Source organism: Pteropus vampyrus, unplaced genomic scaffold (assembly GCF_000151845.1).
Source record: "Pteropus vampyrus isolate Shadow unplaced genomic scaffold, Pvam_2.0 Scaffold116, whole genome shotgun sequence".
Taxonomy (NCBI): domain Eukaryota; kingdom Metazoa; phylum Chordata; class Mammalia; order Chiroptera; family Pteropodidae; genus Pteropus; species Pteropus vampyrus.
In genome coordinates this window covers 796,836-815,005 of record NW_011888897.1, presented here as the reverse complement: position 1 = coordinate 815,005, position 18,170 = coordinate 796,836, and the positions used below count along the sequence as shown (strand labels likewise).

Genomic DNA, 18,170 nt, shown 5'->3' with positions numbered 1-18,170 from the left:
AAGGTAGATTCAAGTATTCTATTTCTTTCTCTTTGAATTTCTGTCATATCACCCTATTTCCCTGAGTCAAATGGATCCCTCTGACCAATGACACAAAGTGGGGAAAAATGAGTTCTGTGATAGGCACATATAAGAAAATGCAAGAGATTATTATATTTTAAAATAAAATACAAATAAAATGTAAAACTCTCTAGAAACCAATCCTTGCACATCTTTATCTGGTTTTCTGTTATGTCTCCACATATTTTTATAGAAAGAATAAATCTTAATTTATAAAATTAGATGTAATCAAGATATTCAAGATATATCACTCTTTGAAAATCTATCTAATTTTACTTCCAAGATTTCCATGCCACTAGGCTGGTGCAAATCCATTTTTCAGTTATAATTAGGCCCCTTCCCCAGGGTCATATCAGAATTTGGATATGGTACCTCAAAACTCGAGAGGGTTGTTGTATCTCCAGTTCATTATAGTAATGGATAGTCTGTTGTACTTATCATATAGTATTATGTATCTCTCTCTCTTTCTTTTTTTTTTAACTCACAGTGAATTTTTCTAAGGGAAGAATCACACTTTATTCAATTTTGTATTACATAAGGAATATAGTACCTGATACATAGGAGGTAATCAGTATATGTTTTGAGAATGAATCTTCTTTGAGAATGATACAACTCATGATTCGTAACGAATATACCTTTAAGTATATTTGCAATCATGATTTTCATATGAACAAAAAAAAAGGGACTAGAACTAAGTGATAGAATTTATTATAACTCGTCTATGGCCATGCCACCCTGAACAAGGCTGATCCCATCTGATCTCGGAATCTAAGCAGGGTTGAGCCTGGTTGGTACTTGGATGGGTGACCACCTAGAAAGACCAGGTGCTGTAGGCATAAAAAATAAAAAATGAAAAATAAGGGATTGTAAGATGACAAGTTTCTTGTATTTTGTGAGGTCAACCAAGGGTTGCCTCGCCTAAAAAATAAAAAAGAATTTATTATAAATTAAGCTTGTTTCTTTTAGTTAGACCCCCAATTTCTTTCATATTCCATGCCCTAGATTGATGTTTAACTGACACTAATTATAATGTTTATTCAGCTCTGAAATGCGCTTTCTGATGGCCTTCTTGTCTGAAGTGAGTTGAAGAGGCAGCATGACTTGAGGTTATGAGTGCGGAAACCAGACTTGTTGATACTGAATCCTGGTTCTGCCATTTAGTAGCTGAGAAACTTTGGACAATGTACATTGCTCATGCCTCAGTTTCCTCATTTGTTATAATAGTACCTATTTCATATGGTTGATATATTAATCCTGGTGAGGTGCTTAGAGTAGAACCTGACACAAAAGTGATAGCTTTTATCTTTTATTTTTGCTTAGCCTGGAGACAGAGCTAAGGTTCCTTGAACTTCAAAGTCCTTTAGAGTTCTTAGCTTATACCATCCAGGTTCCTGTCAAACTAAAGCAAATGAAGACTAGGACTCCTAGGACTTACCCAGAGATCTTCTCTACAAACTCCTAAAGCTTCTGTCCTTCTATCTGTAGAATAGATAATTTCAATATGTACTGTATCTGAATATCTCCTTGAGTTTATATCTAGTCTTTGATCCTGGCTCAAAGTTTCAGAAAAAATGATGTTTCAATGTAGTACTCCTATTTGGGCTTTGAATTCTATATATTCTTTCTTCTAAGAGAACTGTCTTCTACATGTTAATCCCTCTTCAACATTTTCAATCTGTCATCTTTTATTGAATCTGAAACCCAAGGTTAACTGATGGATTATTTATATTTGTCAATTGTAGCTTGGTTCTAACTAAGGACACATAACTCCCAATTCAGGTCAAATTCCAGTTAATTATGCTGCCTCTCAATGTAACCTATTCAACTTTGTATTTCATTACTTCCCTTTAATGTGGAAAATCTTTTCTAGTCAAGTCAGTCTTTTATTTTCTTATAAAATCTACTCTTCAGCTTTTTCTTAGGCTTTTTGCAAAAGCAAATGCACTTTACACTTTCCTAGTGTGTAATTTAATACTTTCTTCTTTCCCCTGTGACACTTACATGACCTACTCAGACCAACAGCTCTGTAACACTTTTCGTTTTCTGCACTCTCTCAGCCCTGATTGCTATGAATTTTTATTTCAGGATTCTATCGGGAATTATATGGAAATGTAAGAAATGTTTATTGAATGAATGAGGATACAGTGATAAAGACTGGCTAGAAAAAATGGTTTATTCATTAAAGCTTCAGAAATACAAGCTTCAGAAATAAAGCTTCAGAAATACAGAGACCTGAGTCTGTGGAACAGGGACTCCAGCAGAGCAGTGTTTATTGGCCTGGTCTTCAGGCATTTCCTTGATCTGTGATAAGGGAGAGAATAGAAAATTAAGATGGACTTAGGTTTCCTGAGTCCCTCTCTTAGATCTGGGTGGCATATTGCTCAAGAAAACCCAATTAGCATCGTGAGAGACAAAATCTATCAGTGGCCCTGTCAACATAAGTATATTTTTCTATAAGTTGTACTGTGAGCAATATGATGTCTATAAATAATGTTTATCCATAATTTAATAAAGGAGATTTGAGGGATAAGCCAAAGGGATTCTAACTGCATTTGGAAGGAGTGTATATTGCCTACCTTTGCTGCAAGGAGCACTGTACTCAGCAATTGCAAACTCATCTGAATAAAAACAAAAAGGATTAGGTGAAGTGAGAGGGACAGCCAGCATCTATGGGATACAGGCCAGTGAAAGAATCTTTATTATGGGAAGAACTATATTGTGTCAGACACATCAGCATCATTTATTCAATCTATTGTTTGCTGCTTTACATTGTTAACTCTTCAAATACAGCATGTTATATTTCCTTTTATCCTAAACCCCTTAAGGACAGTTCAATGTTATACTTATTTAAATCTAATGCTGTCATATAGTTGATTTACCTGAAGAAAAGGGAACTAAATCCTACAGATTTTTTGTATTAGTTGATATATTTATGCTATTGGTAGTTTTTACAATGTATATATAGAAGACAAAGCAAGGAGAATCAGACTTAATGGAGACAAAATGAAGGGATGAGAGCCGTTAGTGTAATAAATTGCCCCTACATATTTCTCAAATCTAAATTTCTGTGACCAGGAATTTAATCTGTGTGAAACTTGCTCACACTCACCCGTCTCATAGTAATCATAGACTTTCACTATGGCTGGTTTCAGATCTCTTACTGGGATATCTTGTAGAACCATGAAGGACAAGCTCAGTGTCTGATTTGTCACCTAGAAAGCAAAAGGGAATTAAATGAACTTCCAAGGAGATTTCTTCTCTCTTCTTTGAATGAGTTTAAGATTTCATTTGTTTTGAGGGAGAAAAAACTATTTATCAACTAACAGGGTCCTTAAATCATGCAGAGTAGATGAAAACTTCCCCAAATCATTACTTAAGTAACTAAAACAATGCATATACTCCCATTGATTCTAGTACATGGCTCTGTTCATAGGGATAAATGATATATGATTTTTATTTGTTAAATAGTTATGTTCATTTTTGAAGACCCAGAGATTTGTTACAATTTCATTTCTTTATCTTGTAGAAATACTTGTGTTAACTCAAAAAGTAATATAAAAAGTTGATTATTGTAGCCTTGTTAAGTTTTGTAAATTTGTAAACTATAATATCCATCAATCTGTAAATGAATAAACTGTGCTACCACACACAACTATAAAATGAGCTTGGTTTATGCGTGAGTCGATCTTATTATTTTATGGTCTAAATACTTGTTGAGATTGAATATATTTTCCCCTCTTATATTGTTGATGTATTGTTGATATAATAATGACTTATACCAATGGTTACTTCTTTACATTATTCAGTATCTTCAAAATAACTTGAAGACATAATAAGTACATTTTGTGAAGGATTTCTTGATTACGGGGTCCAAGAAATATTTATATCCTAATATTATAATAAGCCATTTCTTTCTATAGTCCCAGATAAAATATAAAGAAGGAGAGGAGAACATTTACTGGAATTAACATTAGAATTCTCAAATATTTAGCATGGAGGTGAAATCTCCAAAATAACTTCAGTCACTTCCTAGATACCTCCCTCAGAGGGATAATTATCTTTTTTTAAATTTTTTTCCAACTAGAATGGCAGGATTCTCACCTTATCCAGGTAAATCAAAACATGGTTGTTGCTGACTTCTGTTCGGCTCACATTATTAGATCTTTCAAGCTGAACAAAATTAAACGTTATAAGTGTTAATACACAGAAGAAAGCCCTAGGGAAACCCAGAAAAAAGAATTTTTATTACCAAAGTCTGAGGGTAAAATTTCTTCCAATGTTTTTTGTATGTAAAGACAATATGTGGTAAAATTAGAAATGAAAGAGAACTGGGATACAGGATTTAATATTAGTATGACACATGGCCGATGTGTAAAGTTGATTTATCTGAAGAAAAGGGAACTTAATATCCTAAACTTGATAATCACCCATGTTTCACATTTCAGTTCAGATTCTATTACTTATGAAGGAGGTTTTTTAAATTTGCTTTTTACTTCTTTTGTTTGCTCTAACTTATAGCAATATTGTTTTTCTTTGAACTTCTGTAATATTTATAGTTTATGTTAATCTCTCATTTTCATATTTTTTCTCACTGGTTCATATGTAGATACTTTATCTTCTTAACAAGAGTCTAAACTCCATGAAAGCAGGAACCTGCTGACATTTTTTTTTTAGTAGATGTGGCTCCCAGCAGTGTTATGCACATGGTTGGCACCAATACAAACATGCTAAATTATATTTATGAGTTTGTAGAAAGTATATCTTTCATAGTGGTTGATTTAATAGGATTTTAATATTTATATTATCTTAATCTAGAAATACATAAAACATTAAATAAAATAAACCTACCATTTTCACTGTTGGTTTCAGGGGAATGAAGCCAGATACCATCTTCACGTCAACGACCGCCATGTTGGAAGTAGGGCGGCTGCCAGTGTAACTGAAGATCCAGGGAAGGAAAGAATGAGGGTTTTCTGTGTTATTAAATAGTCTCTTTTTCTATGTCCACAGTAAATACTCAACAGCCCTGAAATGTACATGGGAATCTTCCTAAATATTCTATCCAAGTGATTCAGAAAACTGGCTGTGCATCACAATCTTCAGGGAGCCTGTTAAAGTCCCAGAGACCAGGCCTACTCTAGACCTGATGAATCAGAATTTCACATGTACAGACTCTGAGGGTCTACATTTTAAGAAAGCTCTATACAGGATGCATAGCTGGGCTTGAGACCTCTAATCTATGCCAGTTATTTGTTATATACTTTATCTTAACATTTTTCCTGAATTGTATCCCAAAGCAGGTTATCATATTCTTGGGGACAGATATACCCTGCAGCTATTTGAATATTGCTGCATATATATGTATTTTCCCCCAATCTGATTATTTTTATTTAATTATGACCAGTAGGATTTCTAACTAGAGAATCACTACTTTCTTCTAGACACATTTTTCAAGAATTCCTCATCTATGTTCTGGTAGAGCAAAAATAATACAGGATTTCATTACAATAAGATGAAATTAGAATGAATCATTACATTATAACGAAATCAGAAATTTGGGTCAGAGACAAAGGGTAATGTTCTTGATTTAGTTATTGAGGGAAACTAAAAGCCTTTAAATAATGAGATTAGACAATAATAGATTCTGGAGGCAAGGGACGTACAGTGTAAATCCCATCATTGAGAAATTCTGTGTCAACCTGAGAATGTATTACTTTATTAATAAATATAGTGCAAACATTTGTTGTCACACTGCTCTGCTTAATGAGGAGTCCCAGTAAGAAACTTGGTTGTTATATCCAGAATTAAGTGATTCAGTCAGAAGGTCTTACCTGACATTCAGTGAGATCTGGAAGCTGGTGTGGGCTTTGGATCCATCACAAGTTTGGGGCAGAGTCTGCACCTCCAAAGCAAATGGGAACCCTTCCTTTTCTGGGAGAATATTGTATTTTAAGGATGCCTGTGGAACATCAAAGACAAAAATCTGTATTTCTCTTTTCCCCAGGATTCCTCCCAAATTCTTTAAGTCTTTCTTCGATTTGCTCCATTATTTCTCGAATTGAAACTTTTTAGTGAGCATGGTTGCTGTGGATCTGCTCTCACCTGCCCCAAGAATCTCACCTGGAGGTAGACACATCCTTCTCCTGTTGCTGTCATGCTGTATTCTCCAGGCACCTCTGGCAATGAAATTTGCTGTAGCAGCAGGCGGTTGTTGTTGTCTACTTGGAAATTTGTGGCAAATGCCCCTAAAGATTGGATGGTTACCTGTACAGCCTTCCCAGTACTGGTGAAAGTGGCTGCTCCATATTTGGACAAAGCATGAAGAGCCACCACCGTGTCCTGAAAGAGACAAGTGAGAGAACCTGCATAGGTATAACAATACTTTGAGGGCCCAAAGGCTCATGTTAGTTGCCACAAAAGGTGCTTTAATTTCCTTTTTCCTGTTACTCTACTTAAATAGTGGAATTCTCATTTTAATTTTGGTTATAATCTTTCAATAGATGACAGAACCGTAACATTCAAATATCTGCGTTAGACTATATGCCCTAAAGTTTATTTCTCAGAAAATTGATTTCTTTCTTTCTATAAATATATGTGGGATATGAAATGTAGAAAATCTATATGAATGATAATCACTTATTCACATTAGCTTATAGCCTAAGATATCTATCTTGACAACTGGTCATACCTGCTATCTCAAAGCCAAAGTTCAGTTGGGCTCTTGCCCCAGATTAAATTCTACTGTGCTGCTGAGGTCAGTGCTGAAAGAACCCAATGTCTTTTGCACCCATGATCAAGGTTCATGTTTCAGTTTCTCCAAAGGAAAGAATAATTGTAATTATCTCCTTGATTTAGTGACATTTATATTTGGCTCTCCTTTTTTTACCAACTTGAATTCCCTATTCATATTCATATTTTCAGTTCTCATCAGCACTGAAGCTGGATGATACCCTTTATTTTTTTAAAAAAATTATTATTGTTATTATTATTATTTTTTATTATGATGACATTAGTTAACAAAATCCAGTAAGTTTCAGGTGTACAATTTAGCAGTAAGTTAAATTGTAAATATACCTATATATAAATATGTATATACATATATATTGCATCATGTTGGATGACATACTTTAAGTAATATATTTCAAGAAATGAATGCTAACAATTCTAACAAAATTATTTAACCTTTTTCAATTCATGTGGAAAAAATAAAACATTATGTACAATGGAAAAGGATGCAATGGTATTTTATCACGTTTTCTTACCCTCTAAAGATGAAACTTCTTGCTGTCTATATATTGATGAGTTTTTTAGATATAAAATTATGCAGTAAGGCTCAGGAGGTTGCATGAAAAAAGCTCTTTATGCTCCTGATGAACAAGTGTTCATATATTAAGAAGTAGATAGAGGAAGCATGAAATATGTCAGCTTTAAAAGAAACCAGTTAAAAGAGACCTAAGAATGAAGAGATGTGCAAAGAGAGATTATTGGATTTTGAAAAGTGTTCCTGAGAACAGTTCGAAAGGGACTTAGAACTTCCAAAAGAATGGCAGGTTTTAAAATTCATTCTGCCACAGCTATTGGTAGTAGTGCTCCACTATTGCTTTAGGGAGGTAGAGTTACTGGAAAGAAGACACTGTGATAATAACACAGGGATGGATGCCAGAATTCTACGTGTTTTCTTTTTAGCTTTCTTTGACTTTCATTTTCTCTTATTTCTCACTATCTCTGAAAACTAATAATATTTTCCTCATTTCAAGTTATTCTCATCTTTATTTTTTATTTTTGGATATGTTCTCGTTCAAACCTTTTGATAACCGAAGGTGAAGCAAAGGGTTCTGGCAAACCACAGACCTGGGTGGAGGAGAATCCCCCTTGGGAATTCTGTTGCTTCATGATCCACTTCACAATGTGCGATGCAGAAGTCAGCTCCTCTGAGGTTGGGGCAGGCTGGGCTGTGAGGTGAGCGAGAAGCACGTAGGACGTCATCTCCACCTCAGCAGAGGGAGCCTGGGATTGGTAAAAATGCTTCACTGGTGCCTTAGGTTTCTGAGGTCGTGTCCAGTGGACAGAATTATCTGGGAGTGACAAAAATAGATTTATAGGTGACTACATATTCACATTTAATTTAAGGTGAAAGTACTCAAGTCAGAGCTGAAGTGAGAATTGCATTCCTATTATGATCTTTTGAACCTTATCTAGATGCTTTTCCTTTTATGTAAATCTAAGTGTGGTTTGTTTCAGTCAGGCTAAGGCAGATAATATCGCTGGAGTCTGAAGCCAATAGCTGTTTAAATTTTCAAATGGATGCTATAGTTGGGTTGGTAGGGGTGCAAAATAACAGAGCAGGTTCTCACTAGTGGTGGTAATTTCCCATTTCTGATGTTATCCATCATGTATGCATTCATTGCAGCATGGTTTGCTATAGCAACAAATAAGAAACAAGAAAGATCCCATGAGGAGAATTTTGCTATATAAATTATGACCCTTTTATGTATTTGTAATATATTATGCATCGATTAAAATTAATGAATTAGTTAGAGGCACCCACATAGGGGACTCCTATCAGCATAATGTTGAACTTAAAAAACAAAGGGCAAACAAACAAAGAAAAACACAAGAAGTAGAAATAATCAAAACTATGATACAGCTTATCTAAAGATAAAAAAATGTAAAATTTTGAATATTATTCAGGGCTACATCTCCAGTAAAAATATAAAGAGACCCATAGAAGTTGTAATGACAAATTCAGGATAATGATTACCTTTGGGGATGGTACAGAAAAAATTTTTCCTACATTTGTAATATTTTATTTTTTAAGCTGGGAGGGAGGTGTAAAGGTGTTTGCTAATTATTCTTTATGCCTTTTTGTATATTTGAAATATTTCCCAATACAAATTTAAGAATAAACAATTAATGACACTGTCAAGGGAGAAAACTAGAATATGTTTTATCAGATGCCTTATTATTATTAACATCTTATTTTCTATTTCTCCCCCCCATACAGACCATTGTTTACATAGAAGTATTGTGTGAATATGAATAAATTTGTCAACATTATCGGTCTTGTCAAATGAGCATAAAATATTAGAATTTATTCATAAGATTACTTCCTTCAATCCTTTCTTATGTTTTAGATGATATGATGTACCAGGTAATGGTTGGATATATATTAAGAACTGATATCTTAATCATAGTAGCTCATACTTTCATAGCACTTAACTATGTGCCATATACTCTACTAAATGCTTTACATGTATTAACTCACTTAACTTTGACAACAATGCTATGAGGTAAATATATTATTATTCCCATTTTACTGATGAAGGAACTGAATCACAGACAAGTTAAGTGACCTGCTCAAAGTCATACAGGTTATACGTTTTAGAAACGTAGTCACATAGGAACTGGTCTCCAGTGGCCAAGCTTCTCACTACTATAATATACTGCCTCTTAGGTTTTGATGTGTGACTTGATTAAGAAATCCTAGATTTTATAATGATATAGACAAAAAGAGAGAGGGGAAGGGATCACGGGAGGTAGGCGTAGGGGATTTTTGCAATATAGTAGTACTTGATATAGAGAATATGGGGTGGGAGAAAGATTTCAGGTGTGCTCTCTCACCTTCCTTCACTGCTTCCTCATTAAGTGACTTGAGTACTTCGCTCCTTTTTTCCTGGTTTCCTGCCAGGGCAAATGCATAGGCCAATAGTGCCTTGGTGTAGACATGGCTTCCATGGGGTCCTTCCTTTGCAGACTTCCAGGCTGACTCCAGGCAGAATATGGCATTGCGGACAACAGGGTGCTGTGAAGGGAGAACAAGAAGGGAACTGAGAGCTCTGTGAACAGAGGCTGGCATTTCCAGGTAAACATATAAAGAGTAGTATAGAAGGTAAGGAAGGTTTTAAAATGCATTTGTCCATCTAGCCTCATTCATGGATAGAGAGAATAGTATTTTTTATCTGTTATTCTCACATTCATAAGGTAGAAATATAGGCCAAATCTTTAGAGTTCAGTGTGTGTGTGTGTGTGTGTGCGCGCGTGCGTGTGTGTGTGTGTGTGTGTGTGTGTGTGTGTGTGTGTGTGTGTGTGTGTGTGGTGGGGTGTATAGCCTAGGGGCCTCACAGGGAAAGTGAAAATCATTCTTCATGGATTGACCAAATTCTCTTGATTTGGGAAGCATTGGCGTAGCACAGGAGGAAAGCTGACACTTGGCTTTTATTAGGTGATATTTCAAACAGCAGATCAGTGGTTTCATTGCATATAGAACTAAGCTGCAGCAAGAGAAGGAAGTGATACCTACAGTGATGGGAAGAGGGATCTCCAGAAGGGCAATGGTTATGTAGGCAGAGAGGGTCTCTTCATCTTCTACTCCACCCTGTAAATAGGAGTGAGAGAGAGAGACTTGAGTAATTTAACTTCTGAGAAGGCTCTTAACCAGTTCTTTATTTTCTGTTATGTCATGGAATTTATCCTTACCCATATTTATTCCGATGGGGCAAAGTATCATAATCGGCCTAAGTGGCATCTCCTCTTTATTGGTGCTATCAGGTTAAATTTTCTTCTGATACCTTCCCTAAAGAATTCCTACGTTATTACTTCCTTTCCTCATCCTTGTACACATGATAATGGACAAATCAAAGATAGTGCTGAGAACACTTCACCTTAATGGCATTGTTGAGCAGCGACCCAGAACTTCTGAAACAGCCATTGTCCTTCTGTTTTCGGGAGAGCCAGGTGAGGGCTTGGTTAATGTGTGTTTCATCAATGAAGATGTAAGTTTGAGCCTGCGCAAAAGTCTTCAGTACAAAGGCAGTAAGCCTGAAGGGGGAGGAAGTGATGGCATTTACGTTGTTACAATAGTTTTATAACTACTTCACAGCAACAGGCTTCTTGGGACACTTCTTACATTAATATAAGTCATCTAAAAGGAATGCTTGTGTACTAAAAGCTCCATCTCCTTCAGACTACTTGATTAACCTGCTAGATCTAGTATTTCCTTGCTGATGCACTTCCTCTTTGCTACAAAGAGTCCAAATACTTTTTTTTTTACTTATTTTAGTTAGGCTTTAAATCTTCCTTTTTTTTTACTTATTTTAGTTAGGCTTTAAATCTTCCTTCTCTTTAAATAAAGATTTTCTTCTGTAGATAGCAGAATCTTTTCATATACAGCTCTTACATGCAATAACAACCTCTAATATTGATTTACTGTATGGATTTTAAAGCAATGTATCACTGGGCCCTACTCATTTCTTTCTTCCTATTGGTGAATTTATTCTCAATCAAGATGAGTATGATCTAAAGAACATAATATAACCTGAAGTGAACCCGGTTTATCTAGAAGTTATATGATATGTCTGTTAAAACCATATCATTAAAAAAAAAAAAACCTCATAGTTAGAGAAGTTATTTTAGAAAAAATAGCTAGTTTAGAAAGAATACTATGATGGATTATTAACAGGATGAATTTGGAGAAAAAAATGTGACATATGTATTTGAATCTCAGCTTTTCTGCTCATTTTCTTGCTAATCTTTGTTGATTTGTCTAGTAAAACCAACTATAGGTTTAATAGTATGTATCTAGTAGAGTTACTGTGAATATAATTATGATAATATATGTAAATAAGCTGGCACAAAAATGGGAGCTCAAAAAACTCTTCCTTACCAGGTATTGCCTGCGCTCCTGCCATATTTCTCCCCAAAGGTGCTATAGGAACCATCATAATGCTTGTAGTTCAACTGTCTCTGGTAACCTGGAATGAAAAGTTAATGATACAACATGACTGGTTATACATGCTGTAGCCAGAGAAATACCAAAATGCCATGGTCTCTCTTGTGTTGTTTCCTAAATTTTGCTGTCATATATTAGAAGGTTCTGAGTCTTAAATATTTTATTGGAGTTTGGACACTGGATAGGTACTATAAAATGAACTGTCATAGTTTTCTTATCACGGTAATTATCATAGTATGATAAGCTAATGTAACATAATATTGATAAGTAATGTTTGGGAAATCGAATTTATTGTTAAAGTAATACTGTGAACTTTTTACTCACTTATTCAATCACTCACCAGTGTTGAGATAACCAATGGCCTTGGACTTGACCTCTGGAGTCAGCTGCTGTGTTTTATTTAGATAATCCAGAACATAGATGTTAGGAGCAAAGAGGACCATATTCTGCTCTCCACAGCCATAGGGCATTCGAAGGAGATTTTGCGTGTTTTGCATGGCAGAGCCTAATATGTCTCCTAGGGAGTGGGAGAGATGAGAAGTCATAAAGCATATAGATTATATAACCTATCAGAATCATTAAAAAGAAATAAATTATTAGCTGAGGCAAAGAAATGAGAATTTTTAGGAAAGATAAATCTTTCAGGGACAAAAAGTATTATTGGAAGCCATAAAAAAGCCTAAAAAAAAGAGAGAAAAAAGATGTTAAAATTATAGTTGTTCTTTTGAAAACTTATTTATGGAAAAGAAATATAGTAGAATAGTCTACTAGGGCTGGAGACTCACCCAAAACTGAGAAAGAGGCTCGGGCAGAGTCTTCTACCACATTTGGTGGCAGCTTCAGTGATAATTGTTCACGCACCTCAGCACCTAGAGAAAGAAACAAACCAATTATAATGAAAATTATTTCTGCTATAAATCATCCTGAAGAGCTCTAAGACCAAGAAGTCAGAACTATGCCTTACACCTAAGCTTCTGAAAAGTTGTCTCTCTTTTAATTGTCTGGTTTTTAATATGTAGGTTGTGGTGATAATTTCACCAGTGAATACTTAAATCTCCAAATTCGTCAAGTTGTATATTTTATGTTTTATTAATTATAATAATTACACATGGTCATGTAATTAAATTTAAGTTTAATCATATAATTAATACATAATATAATTATGTATTAAATACCTACATAGTTGTATGTCAAAAAAAATCTTACTCTCCAAAAAAAAAAAAACTTTTGCAAGAAAACATGCCATAAGCAAAGTAAAAAGACAAATTAGCAAGTGAAAGAAAATATTTGCGACTTTGTCAATAAAGATTCAGTGTCTTTTGGCTGAAGCAAAAAAAAGACAAACTACTCCAACAGAGAGTCAAACGATATGAAAGCAATTCGTAAATATGCAAAAATAAGCTCATCCTAACTTGTGATTAGAGAAATTTAAGTTAAAACAATATATTGTTTCATCCAAATTTTTGGTAAAAATTAAAAACTTAGATGGTAACAGATGATGATAATCATCACAGGGAATATAAACTGGTGGAACTATAAACAGTTAAATAATAAAGTGAGAATTTTTTAGTTCTATTAAAACTAAGAATATACTTACCGATTCTTAATTAGTAATTTTATATTTTGGTATCTACCTTAAATATACTTGCATATGTACACAAAGAGACCTGCATTTATGTATGTATGAATATATGTATGTACGTGTGTATATATGCATGCATGCATGCATGTAATTCAGAAATTCATTCATTCTGACAAATAGTTAGAAAAACCAATTTGGGAATGGCTAAAGAACCAAGCAGAACTGTGACATATTGATAGTATGGAATTAAAGAGAACTAAGAGGAATTACCTAGATTTATAATTTAACATGGATAAATTTCTAAGACAAGTTCCTGAGTAAAAAGGAAGCAAGTTATAGAGTGAAACTTATTCCATGCATATAAATCATATATAGACAAAGAAATTCATCTACACATATTATTTATAAACATCCATAGATGATCATTAGAGTTTTGAAAAAGACTGTAGGGGGTGGCATTAGCTTTTCATATGAAGTTCTGTTTTGTTTTTTAAAGGAGAATGTATTTTTGTATCACATGGGTAATTAAAATTAATTTTAATAAAACTGCTTGATGATTACCTCTAGACTCAACATAAATCAAAATGAAGAACTCAGAATTGGAGGAGAAACCATGATAAAAAGATGTGGTGTTAATATTAAGTTTACTTAAATGTAGAAATATGGCTAAACAACCAGGCAATTATGTTTTTAGAACATATTTTACATATTTTGAGTCTTGACAATATAAAAATCATAGTGAACAGAAATTAGTAGGTAGACAGAAAGGCAAACAACATGAATGATGTTGATTTGACATCGATTTGAGGCAAGAACACTTTGTGTTGATAAATTTCTTAATGTACCAAATTTCTATAAGTCTTTTTATTTAGACTAGAAAATTCACCAAGATAAAGTTATATCTTTTACTGTAAGCTTTTTTAGTCCCTAACAAATGACTGATAGAGCATTAGGTACAAGATTGGCATCAAACAAATATCAATACAACAGTAATAATACAGTCTATGAAAACTTTTTCTTTGGGAAATAGCATGGTCCCATTATCAAATGCTATTTGTTATACAAAACTCAGTGGTGGAGTGGCCTGAATTTGGCTACCCATATATATTCTATTACTAAATATTCAAAGAAATATCCTCTTGGAAATATTCTCATTCTACCCACTTTCTACCTATAACCACATCATACACTGGTCAGAAAGATATTTTTGGGTTTGCATAGGTGGTGTAAGAAAAAAATGATTCAGAATGCATGAGCTAGTGATCCTGTTCTGATCAAATTACTTGACCTCTCTAAGATGAATTTTCTCATTTGTCAAGCAGGTTATGGTTCTTTGGGTTCTACTTACCTCATAGAGAAAATATAGAAATAATGTATAAAATTCTTTGAATTTTAAATGTTATATGAACTTTAGTCAATGTTATTTGAATTATGAAGGCTGACTCTTACCTGATGGACAGAGCAGGTAGTTGAATGTTGCCTCCTTCTCTAACCCTTCAGGCTTTAAGTGGAAAGAAAAGTTAGAGGTGAGAATGGATTGACTTTCAGGACATGTGTAATGATAGGGGAACCATAAATGTCTTGATAGTAAAGAGAAGAATTGGAATTGATTTTCAAATATATTATACAAATAAATTCTATGAGTAAAAGCAATATGAAGGAGACAGGTTGATAGATGAGAAAGTGAAGGGAAAATGACAAAATAGAGAGAGACAGACAGAGATGGGGAGACAGAGATAGAGACAAATACAGATTATATATCTATAAAATAATATTATGATAATGTATTATTTAGCCCTCCTTACCTAAAAGTTAGAAAGTCAACTGGACTCATCATTGTTTTTATTGACTCATTATGACCTGGACGATAGGCAAGATTACTTACTTCAACCAAAAGGGACTTGATAATTGTGTCTTTTTTTCCATATTCAGGGACCACAGCTACCTCAGTCCCACACAGTTCTCGAGACTGCAGAGCCTCTGCGCTCACAGTAAAATTCACACTCCCTGAAAAAAGGACCAATAGAGATGAGCACCATTTCCCATTTCCTCCATACCTCTAAACTACAACATTTATAAATATTCTGTAACCCTCTCCCCCTTTTTTTGGTTTTATAAAAACACAAGAGCAGAAATGGAAGCAGCATAAACTAGAGAAGAATGATACTGAGCATTCAAGGTAGAAATGAAGGTGAGGGAAGTGGAAATATCCTTCTAGACATCCTAGAATAAGAACAAAGAAAAAAATTCTACCATCTGTGGAGGTGGGGGTGGCATTGCCTGAGGGAAGTAGAACTGGATATAAAGATCCCAGTGATATACAATCCTTGAATAGGATTGAGTAGTTTCTAGGAGACTGACCCTCACCTAGTGACTTTGGAGTTACTGCCCAGGACACAGTTTGTCGGCCATTTCCACAGATGCAGTGAGACTCTTGTTCCTTCTCTCCTGGGACAGCTAGGAATAGAGGAGAGGCTTCTAGCTGTACACTGACCTGAAACCACATGTGAGACAGAGACAAAGAGATCAGAGGAAAAAGGGGACCAAAGGGAGAATGGCTTAAAATAAAGTATATTGGAGGATTGGTTAGTTTTAGGTTGCCTAATATCTAATATGATATAAATGAAGGCCTAGTACATTGTAGGCAGATTCGACCTCTAAATACTAGTGTTTTGTTATAATCTGCTCTTTCATGCAGTGGGACCACAGGTGAGGAAAAGTCGTGATGGCATGTTGCCTGTGGAAGCACCACTTGTTTGGTCTGGAATCCTGACTGTTCTCTCAGCTTTCCCAGCAGAATATACAAAATTTATAAAGAGTTATGGTTTAAACAGGGGTAAGATGCTCCCAAATAATTTTTAAATAATGTAATTAATAATACATGAAAAGTTAAATATATAGGAATGTGGATTTTGAAACCTTGAAGAATCTAAGCCATGAAAATGGAGCCTAACGATTTTTGTCATCCATGTCAGAATTCTTCATACTACACAAACTTCCTAATCTTAGAAAGTTGTGATAAGGGTCAAAAACTTATTTTAAGTTGTATCTGGTATTTGGAGATATCAGCAACCATAGTTATGAATATGCATATCAATATCTCTGATACTATTCTCTTGCTGAGTATATTTTGCACACAGGAGTTTATTAATATTCCTAAGAATGCAATTTTTAATTTAATTAAACTTGTGCTCAGTTTAAGAAAGAGAGGTCCTTACCTGGATGCATTTGGGAAGGTAGTTTAGGACAGTGGCCTTGAGTGTGAAGGCCTCTCCACGGATCACAGAGTAGGGCATTGTGAGCTCTACAAAGAAGGGCTGGAAGACTCGGAGAGAGGCCGGAAGAGAGAGACCAAGTCCAGTGTCATTGGATAGGCAGAGAGCCCCTGCCTTCCACTCAGTGATGGTATCAGGGACTGTTAATCCTACTTCAGCCACACCTGAGGAGCTGGGGAGGATAGCAATGTAAAGAACAAGAAGTAAGCAGTTAAATAAGCCCTACAAATAATTCTATTCATAACTTGGTTGTACTCGGTAGAAATACCAATAATGGTGAGTATAAACAAGGCTTAAATTGGGAATGTATAACTCCTTTTCTTCCAACTCTGACTGTTTTCTATTCTAGTCTGTATCAGAATCTCCTATAGAAATATAGCTGTAGTATAATCTATTATAGACAATATAGTTAGAAACTAAATATATAACTTGAGATGGTTCTTAAATTTTTCTCTTTAAAATATTGTTCCACTGAGGGCAGGTTTATAATTTTTGATTCTACTACTACTGTGTGTAGTTGGCCTGACTGATTCTGTGCTTAACTCAAGGTCAATGACCGGTAAAGAAACTTTTATAGGTGTTAAACCATGCAGTGTTTGGTTATATTTAGTCCTTATGCCCATTTTCTGGAAATCTTAGAATTAAATTTGTGCAAAATTTCTTAGCTCTGATACAATAAGATTAGTGAGAATTCATAGCAGAAGTATTTATGTTAACTCTCTCCTGAAGGAAGATTTGGAGAAACACGGCGCAGTGAGAGATGTCCCCAGATCTCTCCCCGTGAAACAACAATAAACTGAACATATAAAACTCAACAAAAAACACCCAAACTGCACACCGGCATGTCTGAGCATGGGATCTATGCATAAGAGCTACAACAGGTCAGAACCCTGGATGTCGGGCAGTAGACTGGGAGAAACAAAGAAGCTGCCTCTCGCAGCCTGAGCTCCCTGTAGAAGGAGGGGCAGGGGAGAAGGTGTGGCGAGTTCCCTGAACAATCTTGCCTGGGAGAGTTGTGAGTTCCATGCAGCTGGAAAAAACAAAAACAGAATACATTTCCATTACTGCCCAGGTGGAGAAATAGTCCATTAAATACCATGAACAACCAAGGTGACAAGGCATCTCAGAAAGAAAGAGAAAAATCTCCAGAAAATCAGCTTACAGACATAGAATTATGCAACTTAAATGACAGAGAATTCAGGAGAGTACTTCTGAAAAAAATTCAGTGAGTTCTGAAACAAGTCATACCAACAATTTCAGGAATTGAAAAAACACCTAGACGAGTAGAGCAAAGAGATTAAAACCCTCAAGAAGAACAGAATAGATCTTCTGGAGATAAAAAAACAAACTGTAAGAGTTGAAAAATGAAATAGCAAGCTTGGGAAATAGAGTCGACCAAATGGAGGAAAGGATCAGTGATATTGAAGACAGAAATCTAGAAATAAATCAGAAGGAAGAAGAGAGAAACTGAAGAATGAAAAATAATAAAAGAAATTTAAGAACTAGCTGATACCATCAGGAGAGG

The 18,170-nt window shown here is 34.9% G+C and overlaps 1 protein-coding gene and 1 pseudogene across 1 annotated transcript in view; one reads left to right on the top strand and one right to left on the bottom strand.

Moving 5' to 3' along the window:
* The first annotated feature begins 777 nt into the window (after window positions 1-777).
* Window positions 778-896, top strand: LOC111743575 (annotated as a pseudogene).
* A 1,318-nt stretch (window positions 897-2,214) lies between these two features.
* LOC105295910 (alpha-2-macroglobulin) overlaps window positions 2,215-18,170 on the bottom strand; it is a 40,835-nt gene continuing 24,879 nt past the window's right edge. Inside the window, exons 19-36 of the mRNA XM_011365762.2 lie at window positions 16,589-16,817; window positions 15,738-15,864; window positions 15,256-15,377; window positions 14,820-14,871; window positions 12,574-12,657; window positions 12,129-12,305; window positions 11,723-11,810; window positions 10,722-10,878; window positions 10,361-10,435; window positions 9,682-9,862; window positions 7,912-8,135; window positions 6,181-6,399; window positions 5,892-6,019; window positions 4,909-4,999; window positions 4,162-4,230; window positions 3,170-3,272; window positions 2,637-2,678; window positions 2,215-2,361 (exon numbers count right to left, since the gene is read on the bottom strand). Of these exons, the coding sequence (XP_011364064.1) occupies window positions 2,345-2,361; window positions 2,637-2,678; window positions 3,170-3,272; window positions 4,162-4,230; window positions 4,909-4,999; window positions 5,892-6,019; window positions 6,181-6,399; window positions 7,912-8,135; window positions 9,682-9,862; window positions 10,361-10,435; window positions 10,722-10,878; window positions 11,723-11,810; window positions 12,129-12,305; window positions 12,574-12,657; window positions 14,820-14,871; window positions 15,256-15,377; window positions 15,738-15,864; window positions 16,589-16,817 (2,185 nt within the window). The 3' untranslated portion in view covers window positions 2,215-2,344. The remainder of the gene's footprint in view (window positions 2,362-2,636; window positions 2,679-3,169; window positions 3,273-4,161; window positions 4,231-4,908; window positions 5,000-5,891; window positions 6,020-6,180; window positions 6,400-7,911; window positions 8,136-9,681; window positions 9,863-10,360; window positions 10,436-10,721; window positions 10,879-11,722; window positions 11,811-12,128; window positions 12,306-12,573; window positions 12,658-14,819; window positions 14,872-15,255; window positions 15,378-15,737; window positions 15,865-16,588; window positions 16,818-18,170) is intronic.